At 45.9% G+C, this 10,326-nt stretch overlaps 1 protein-coding gene across 1 annotated transcript in view; it reads right to left on the bottom strand.

The window, feature by feature from the left end:
- Positions 1 to 6,206: 6,206 nt before the first annotated feature.
- LOC119442865 (lachesin-like) overlaps positions 6,207 to 10,326 on the bottom strand; it is a 157,559-nt gene continuing 153,439 nt past the window's right edge. Inside the window, exon 9 of the mRNA XM_037707909.2 lies at positions 6,207 to 9,867. Within this exon, the coding sequence (XP_037563837.1) occupies positions 9,773 to 9,867 (95 nt within the window). The 3' untranslated portion in view covers positions 6,207 to 9,772. The remainder of the gene's footprint in view (positions 9,868 to 10,326) is intronic.

The raw sequence follows: 10,326 nt of genomic DNA, 5'->3' as shown, positions 1-10,326 counted from the left end.
AGATTTCTACTGATTCTACATTGAAAAGGGAGAATGCGGAAATACTCTTGCTCTAGTGGCGTGATTTCTTCTCACGATGACTGCGTGTACCACACCCTGTATATGTAAGGTCCACTTGAATAAAAAAGATGATATGGTCCGGTTTTCTTCCGGTCTGATTGGGCTGAGAAACGTTCCGAAGTTCTATAAATGTGATTTTCTGTCAGCCTTCATCCCAACATATATTCGTAAAGTTAGGATTGAAGCCCAAAATAAGCAAAAAAAAACGTTTAAAGATATGCTATCGTATGTCTTAATGACCCAATCTGGCTATCGCAGACGCCGTAACCGATTCTGCGGGTAATATTAACCTGCCTAAATTATTTAAAGTGCGCCGAAAACCTGGTACACGAGCGTTTTCCCTAGCCTGTCCCTATCAGAATGCGATCAACGCAGCAAGCAATCGAACCCGTGACCTCGGGCACGGCGCAGGGTGTTCTTATAACTTTGGCAACGTGATGCTCAAAACGTTTCTTTTAAGCATATTTCCTCACAATACACTGCCAGTTTTCTGCCGGCTTCGCAGGGCGGAGAATGGGTGTTCTTTGTATTAAGAAGTGTTCTTTGTCCGGACGCCTCGGCCGTTGTGTGTTGCGTTTGCAGTAGTACGACTACACTGTCACATATAGGTCTGGCAGGGAACACAAAGTTGCTGACGCTTTATCTCGCTGCCCGCTGTCGCCAAATGCCCATGTCTCACCTTCCATCCATTCGGCATCGCCCAGCCTACCGACCAAGACGATGGCCCCGGTACGGTTCGTGACCTCGGTAGACATTCTGCCATCAGGAGACCTCACCTACCTCCAACGTGCAGATACATACTGCCGCACAATTATCGACCGGCTCACTGGATTATCCCGTCCTCCCAACAGCCGCTTAAAATGACACCTTGCACGGCTTAAACTTCATGATGGATCATTATTTCGGCAAATTTACCAGCCTACCGTTCACCGATGGGTCCCAGTCGTCCCTCGCTCACTTCGACTGCAAATTCTACAATCGTTTCACGACGACGCAACGGCTGGCCACTTAAGATTTCACAAAACCTACGAATGCATTAAGACTCGCTGTTTTTGGCCTGGCCTGTCCACTAGTGTGGCCAAGTACGTCAGTTCGTGTGCGTCATGCCAACATCAAAAACGTTCGACCTCTCTTCCCGCCGGCCCTTTACGACCATTGCCGTGCTCGTCCGTTCCCTTCGAATTCGTGGGTATCGACTTATACGGACCCCTTCCGCTTACACCCGCGGTTCACCGCTGGATTGTCACCACCGTGGACCACCTCACTCGCTACGCTGAGACGGCAGCTCTTTCTTCTGGTGCGGCCTCTGAAGTCGCCGAGTTTGTCCTACACGCCATTATCTTGCGCCACCGTGCGCCTCGTGTTCATCTAAGTGAGCGTGGCAAGACATTTCTGTCGCATGTCCTTGCTTAAGTCCTGCAGGCCTCTAACACCAACCATAAGACCACCTCCGCGTATCATCCCCAAACCAATGGTCGTACCAAGCGTTTCCATCCAACTCTGTCCGACATGATCTCCATGTATGTTAAACCCGACCACACAAACTGGGACACTATACTTCCTTTCGTCACGTTTGCTTATAATACTGCCGCTCAACGCACAACAAACTACAGCTCCTTTTTCCTCGTGTACGGCCGTGCACCGTCTTTTGTTTTGGGCATCTCCTTTCTCCACAGGGCACGAAGTGCTCCTGTGGACACCTGTTCGAGTGCCGGGGCTCCGTGAAAAATTTCTTCATAGGTATCGCGGCCCGTATACCGTGCTTGAAAGAACATCTGCCGTGAACTATCGCGTGGCTCCTGCTACCTTGGTTACTGAACGCCGCTTGCCGCAGAACTGCAATCGTTCACGTCTCTCGCCTGTAGCCGTATTTCCGGCGTTCGTACCGTTTCTGACTCGCTGCCTTGCCGACCGCTTTCGTGAGTGTGTGTGTGTGTGTGTGTGTGGGGGGGGGGGGGGGGGGGGGGAATTTAGTGTCAGCGCTACCTGTGCAGTTCATCATCGTCTTTCTCTGTATATACCCATTCGCATAATCATCATCATCGTTTGTTGGGTTGGCTGTCTCGCGCTGTATTGAAAGACAACCCTGCCTTCGTCCTGGGCGTCGTCTACAGTACCGTAAACTTGGTCACATCTGAACTTCTTGATCATGTGTTAGAGAAGAGAGATCAAAACAGTTGAATGAAGGAGGTGGTTTTATTAATTGTTTTATCTCGTTTAGTGTATTTCAATATATCAGTACAAAATAACCTGCCCCCCCCCCCCCCCCCCCCCCCCCCAGGAGAGAGGATAATGGTGAAAATGCTGCGTTTTTGCTGCTTGACTAGACCCGCCACTCTCAGGTACTGAATACTGAAGGCAACAACAAAAGAGATAGTGCAGGAATAGTTTTTACAGTACATAAAAAAAGAAATGCATAAGATCATTTCTTTTTACCAGAAAATACCAAGGAAACATCAGGAAGCACAGTCAACACACTATTCCAATATAGCTTTCTTGGATAAGAGACGCAAGCTGTCCTCCGTTAGTTCGAACTTATTAAGCATGCTAGATAGACAATAATGCAACCATTGCAGACTGCAATTTGTATCTTGCCATGGCTTAAGCCAATGTTCTATATTTCTTGTTACGCGCCATGTGGAATTAATTGCTACATTTTCTAAAGCACGTATATGGTGACAATTTTGCATTCGCTGGTTCAATGGCCTATACAAGGAGGATTATTAATGTTGAAGCTCATTAAAAATAATAATTAAGAAAGAGAAGTCGTGCACAATCAGCAGGTGAGAGCGTTTGAATAACAGAACCGGGGTTAAAGCTTGTGCAAAGCACGTGAAACGATTGGGCTTGCCACATCCCTCTACGCTGCCTTTTCTTTTTCTACTCGTTACAGATATTCTTCTTTGGCAGGGAATTGTTAAAGGCATTTGGGATATAAATAGTACACTGGTGCTTAAATATTGCCGGGATATTAGCCTGTTGTTTAGTTTATGTGAAGCTGCACAGCTGTCTCGACCTAAAAATGATTGTAAACTAGATACATAAAGGAAAAGCTTTTAAAATGTACTTACCAAACATATAATTTACACGGTTCCACAGATTTTATATACATGAATGAAGATTGGCTGGTATTGTTACGTGTAGCTGATGCCCAAGGGATTTTACAATTTATTTACATGGAAGTCCTCAATATGTATATGTACAGTGACATGAGATGCTTCAGGAGCCTCGGCAATCTCATTCGGCATTCGCTTTTGGATGGCTATTCAGAGATTAGTTGACCTCGGCACGTTATCTGCGAATCAAGCACATGTTGCTTGCGGCCGACGTTCAGGATAAACTTCGAACTGCGTGTGAGCTCTCATGGTTCTCACAGCGCGCAGTTCACACGTCCCGACACATTTTATCGAACTACTGCCGCAGCCAGTATCATTGAAACACCCTAACATATTCAGGCTATTGTACTTAAATGTCTGAATGGCCTCGAAACCTTGACTTCGCCCTACGGAAGCACGCTGGTCACGTTCCGGGCTGCTCACCACGCTTTCATGCAAATTTTCAGGCCATGCACACCGATCACGGACCGGCCTGATGTGCATGTCAATGCGCTAGTGTAATCCTCTTCAAGAAGAAAAGAGGCTTCAAGGGCATCGAGTGAAGGACGATTCACTTGGTGCAAGAAGAAGAGCACACATGCTTGATATTTAAGACCAAATGGAGTAATCCAACTATCCTGCAAATCTCCTTATATCATAACGTAGTATTTAGGAAAAGTTATATACAAAAAACTGTCAGAGACTTTGCTTCTCTTATATTAAGTCTAAGTGTCATTGAGTTCCGATGAATAAACGTTGCTATTAACGATTCTCGACAAGTACGCATGCAATAAGGACTGCCATGGCATATTTAAAGGTCTCTTCGTGAATAAGGAAGCCCAGCAGGGCGCGAATACGGATTGCCCCTATCATCGCTTAAGGAACTGCTCAGTTATTTTCCGGCACTGTCAGATGAATCCGACGCTCTGAGGTGACAAACAGATCCAAGCTGGAGCATTGGCATATTACAGTAACGATAGCTAGACTGGTAGGCCGTCGTCCGATGTACGGAAGGAAGACCCATTTCTAATGCCGAGCAATCACTGCTGTCTTGCCGTGTTGTGCTAAATCATCGTAAATACGCTGTGAATCAAGGCTGGCAGCTTAGTGACATTAGTCGGTAGGCGGCGGATGAGAACTTGATCCTTCCGGCTCGGCCATTATTGCTTTCAAGGTAGCAGTTGGTTACGCTGGTCGACCGTGCAGACAGCATTTGTGCGTTTCAAAGGGTGCTTTGACATTCTCGCTTTGCGATTGCGACTCTATTTCTGTTTACGTGTGTGGCATGGACATATGTCAGATTCCTTAATATAGCACTGGTACGTGCGTATAACAACGTCTACCCGCCGTGGTGGCGCAGTCAGCTAAGGCGTTGCGCTGCTGAGCACGAGATCGCGGGATCGAATCCCGGCCGCGGCGGCCGCATTTCGATGGAGGCGAAATGCAAAAACGCCCGTGTGCTTGCGTTGTAGTGCACGTTAAAGAACCCCAGGTGGTCAAAATTAATCCGGAGCCCTCCACTACGGCGTGCCTGAAAATCAGAACTGGTTTTGGCACGTAAAACCCCAGAAAGAAGAAGTATAACAACGTCAGCGCATGAGGCTACTTTTCTGCTTGCCAGTTTTCTGACATGACCACGAGAAAATGGCACGCATCATTCTCAACGATGGTTAGGAGGAGATATAAGCGATGTCATTGTACATTGTGGAGCTTTAGAAACGGTGGACTCAAAGTCAGCATATGCTATTCGTCCTACATGCCAATAAATGCATAGACCATCTTCTTACCATGCAGATCTGCTCACGCGCACTGTTGGGTACACTAATTTTCGGTTATGCTAAGCCACTGGCGTTCACTGTTTCTAAAGCTTTCTAGTCTTTGCATACGCTTACCGCTTTACCACTAACTATTACTTCTTCTTTCTGGGGTTTTACGGGCCAAAACCAGTTTTGATTATGAGGCACGCCGTAGTGGAGGGCTCCCGATTAATTTTGACCACCTGGGGTTCTTTAACGTGCACTACAACGCAAGCACACGGGCGTTTTTGCATTTTCGCCTCCATCGAAATGCGGCCGCCGCGGCCGGGATTCGATCCCGCGATCTCGTGCTCAGCAGCGCAACGCCGTAGCTGACTGAGCCACCGCGGCGGGAACACTAACTATTACTAACCCGGCCTTCAGCCAGTCTTCCCGCATGCTAACTAATCTACGCGCGCATGCTGCTGGCAGGACTGGCAGTCTGGCAGGGATACCTCGTTCGAAGGCTGGCAGGTAATCATGGCGGTCTTAGCTACACTTAAGTCACGTTCGGCTCCTTGTGACATCATAGATAAGTGACCTGCAATGGGACCTGTTAGGCCTGTCGATAATAGCTAAAGGATGAAGGTGTGGCCCTGCTAGACGTATGTCTGGTATTTTCTTATCACGCGGTGAAAACTAATATTAGAGTGCAAGTCAGTGGTCTAATGCTTGTACTCGGCTTGGCGTCCAAGGAGTGGGCGGTTTCTTTTCTTCTCTGTGGTCGGGTACACAGCGGTTCTTAGGGCCGAACGACCAGCGACATTTACGCACATTTTTCCACTTAAGCAGGAACAATCCCACGGTCTGCACTTAAGTAAAGAAACCTTTTTGTTGTGACCAGTGTGGCACTCGTCCCGTACAAACACACCTTGTGACTTTTGCGAATAACTGAACAGAACACCGACAACGTATCCTGCTAATGGCTCTTTTTGACTTATAGAGTCAATTCCTTTATAACACATTAGCATTAGGCGGACGACCAGTCTGCGTGTGTTCAGTAGTTACTGGAGTGTTGATCTCGCCGCACCGCGGCTCATAACAAGCCGGGGGTTCTTGTGGGCTATTCGAGAACGATTGGTCTGTGCAAACGTCTTTGGCCTTGTAACGCTGTTCTTCAGCAACGATGGCTGACTGAGTGTTTACACCCTCCTTATCTCTGTCCCGTTCGTTAATTATGTGCTCTGGCGCTCAAGTAAAAACAAATTGTGAATGAACAAGCAAATAAGTACACAGAAGCATTCGTGATGTCATAAAAAAAGAAAGATGGACGCCCTTTATTGTACTCATTGACGTACGTTTGGCACTTCAAAAACAAAAATTGCGCGGTTAGGCGCACGATAATATGTACATGTTCTTGCTGCCATCACCGCCATCACCAACATCCTGACACGTATATTTCAGCTGGTTTCCTTGCTGCCATCATCGTCGTCGATTCACTGTTGAGCTTCTGTGCGAGTACACAAGTGTATGTTATTTACAAGAAACCTCGACACCGTCCACACATGCGGAATTACTGCCGCTGCGCAAATCCTGGCGGGAAAGTTGTCATTTGTTTCGGTAAGCTCGATAGTCCCCTTTTATATTAAATTTCGAAGCTGAAGCTTCCATAATCTAGGAGAAATGGGTGCAGACGCCCGCCAACATTGTTGTTCTTGTTTTTTGATCTGCAGAATATTCACTACGACGCAAGTATGGCGCATGGTATGTCGCCATTTATATCAGAAGAAATGAAAAGGTTCCTTGATGTTCTTTAATTGATAGAATAGGCGCACGTATTATCATAGACTCTTCCCTAAGGATCGTCGCCATTACTTTACCATTGCATTAACTTAGGTCGTGGGTTGTTCCATAAATGTCAACGCAATCATCTTTGAGTGTTATTCTTTCACAATCGGCCTTAGTCTAATATTAAGGCTAGCCTTGGGCAGCGTGAATTTGGGTAATCATCTGCGTGCAGCATGCGAGCAGTTCTGAGTGTGTGGACCGCCCTAATTAATGGCCAGCTGCTATGTATGTGGCAAGGGTAAGCAACATTATTCAAAGTTTTATCTCCCTTACCCCTTAACCCCACCCCAAATAAGCAAATAAATAATAAGCTTGAACTTAATGTTGACACACATACGTTCTTAAGACGAACACGTTTGCAGCTGCGTTCGTAATCCAGCAACATTTACACACGGTACGTCATTTTTAATTGCAGAAACACGTGATAGACTGAAATATTTTGTGCCCTCAGAATAGAAAGAAAACCATTCAAGACGGCAAAAGAGCAGTCACACTGCCGCCGAATTATTAAGGGTTCTGGTCTGGTAGCCAACTGTTGGGACGGCAGCATGTGAAATAAAGTTTGACGTCTTGGTTCCTCGCCGAACGGTAACGTCAAGACGTGCATTCTGCATTCGTTTTATTCTATGGCGACGGTGCATCCAGTAGACGCACTGCGATTACAACGTGCAGGTGACTAACGAACCATGCTATCGTGATTGTTTCTTAGGGCCATGATGAACTTGTAAAGCTACAGTGTGATTTCTATTAATCTGATTCATTTACTGGAAACCACAACTAGATCCCGAGTGCCTTCGCGTTTTGTATGTAACAGAAATGAAAAAGCTAAATATCTTGTTTGGTAAATGAGTGTTCTTTTCTTTCCTAGCATTAATAGTAAGTCGATGGACACACTACCAACTGTGTAGCATTATTCCGACGACCATGGCGTAGAAGAAAATTAGTGTACACATTTTTTTTCCCGTGAACATCATCAAACGCGCGCTGTCATGTCTATCCCATTGTTTTGGCACATCATGCTTTCCTTGATGTTGAACTGTAGCATACTTAATACGCTGAGTACCTTATCAATAGTTCACATTGTACAACGCCCTTCTGGGTTTGACTTGTTCTCTTCTGATTTCCGCACTTCGCACTCTGATCAACATCCTAGAGCTGATCGCACATGAGCTTGCGCATGACATCTCTCAGTGTCATTAACATAAATAACATATACCTATAGATGCGTGCTTCAGCAGGAGCCTGCGAATGAATACAGTCTCCTATATCTACCAAACTGAGATACTCCTGGTATTGCAATTGTTGTAATGGTATTTTCTAAGCATTTTCTGTTAGTGTAAAAGCAGCGAGAGAAATATATATTCCGCAAAAAAGTCAATATGAATTACCCGATGAGCGCAGCTCTTCTAAAGCGATAATAAAAAGAAAATGTGATAGAGCGCGACATACCAAGAAAGTTACAAGTAACTTGTTTAAAGCTATTTCATTTGACCGGCCGAAAGAGCTGCACGTTTCAGTTCAACGTTATGGGAAGGTATATTTGAGGGTCAGCGCCACTCTTGCACAATTACATTATTACACACAGTGTTTTCGCTGAAAAAACGAGCAGACTACGCCCCTGTGGTCACTTAACTGCCGAACTCCCCTTGCTAATGAATTTTTTTCTTCTTCCTTTCAGTGTACATGAAAACTGATTCCAACTGCAGTTGCCGCCGAAGATAAGTTATTCGTTATAGGCTGTACACGCTGATTTCGCATACGCGACAGTGGTGCTAGTGCTGCTAAAGTGCGCTGCGAAATGACAACATTGTTTAGCTCAATATACTACTTGTCTATGGTATTTCCAAAATGCGTACTTGCAAAGGGATGATTTGATAAAGAGAATGAAATCGTTGCGGACAGAAGACTACGAAGTGCCTCTACCGTCTCTGATGAATACAGCAAGGGACGATCTCTCTGTCACTCGCGACTGGCTGTGGCGCATATGGATGATTTACTATGCACACGATGAAAAAGAAAGTAGTTTCAGAAACAGAATGACGATTTTAACGCGTGAGTAAATGAGCAATATTCTCTTAGTGAGACTGGAACGTTTAGAACGTGACTGTGAAGCCTACGCCGAAAAAATGAAAGCGCTGAAATTGGACATGACCTTCCCGTGTTTACCCACAGCCTTTTCGCCATAGAATTACGATTCTATAGTTTCTATTTTTTCATTTTCTTTATATTTTTAGAATTATAGGATAAGATGAACTTCTTATGAACCCGCCTTCCAATGTTACCGGTCCCCTCATTGTAGTGACAATTTAAAAGCTTTCCGATGGAAGGTGGCTGTGGAAAATCCTTGTTAGTGACAGCTATTTCCCGTCCTATGTTGCTTTATGGTGCGTGCAACTGGACGTCGATTGCTTATGGTGCGTGAAACTGAAGCTCAGAGTGTTCCTTACACTGTTCTTGGCTAGTTGCAGAATCGCTACGTACGTAGGTGGTAGTTTGGGCTCAACATAACCAGTGATAACCATAACAGATGCACCTCGATTTCGCTGTTTAAGTAAAGGGAGAAAAGAAAAACAACGCTACGGGTAAATTCTAGCACCCAAGCTCGTGTTAAAAAAATATTTTGTAGAGCCTGAACCGAGATAACCCCGTATAATGTCCCAGTGTGCTGGGCGCGCCCCTCTATGCAGTCGTTCACCCATGGAATGCCCACCAGCGCGAAATCGGGCAAGCAAAAGTTCAAAAAGAAAAAGAAATATGACCAGTTCGCATAGCGTAACGCGTATGGCAATGTCCGTCCTTGTGTTTCGCCGCTTCGGAAATTGCCTCGCGTCACGGAAGATTGGTGGCGATGTCCGGTTCGATTTTAACTTGAGCCGTTGGCGCGCCGCATTGCCTCTCGTGTCGTTGCCGCAATCGGGGGGGCTGTCGCCCGGAGTGGCGCGGTTTGAGTCCCCCCACGGTGAGCGTGACGACGGCAGCCACCGCCACAAGAGTCACGTTGCCGATGCACGTTCAAGGGAATGCCGCAACACGTCACGACAGGGCCGACACGAAGCCGATGACGAGAAGCAGTGACGTGGACAGCACTGAGCTCTCTAGGTGCGTTGAGCTACCATGCGGCAGCAAATCTGCAGAAGTGAGAACAAAGAACAACAACAGTAGTAAGCAAGAGGAGGGGCCATTAGGGTGAGGCTAAAAAAAATTAAGTTGTCTCAGAAGCCATACCACAAGGGTAAAACGGCTGCTGGCGAATCAAAATCGAGATAAGCATCTTTAACCAAAGGAATCATAAAACAATGCATCAACGTTAGAAGAAAAAAAAAAACTAACACACTTGTGTACCGAAATAATTAAATTCCAACAAGAAGTCGGAAAAGTAAACAGAAACCAAAAAATTGTAGACATAGGGAGGGATAACTAAGCCATCACAACGAACATGTAACTAGGCTGCGTAGCCGGAAAAATCTGAATAGGTGCGCAATATAGCAAAATGAAGCTCTTCAGAGACACCCACATACGCCGTATTCCTGACGTATATTTAACATAGGGTCAGCATGCGTCCGCGCGTCTATTTTACGCGGCGCAAT

Source organism: Dermacentor silvarum, chromosome 2, assembly GCF_013339745.2.
Source record: "Dermacentor silvarum isolate Dsil-2018 chromosome 2, BIME_Dsil_1.4, whole genome shotgun sequence".
NCBI lineage: Eukaryota > Metazoa > Arthropoda > Arachnida > Ixodida > Ixodidae > Dermacentor > Dermacentor silvarum.
Note: the sequence above shows the minus strand (reverse complement) of the source record. Positions and strands in the feature narration are given on the sequence as shown.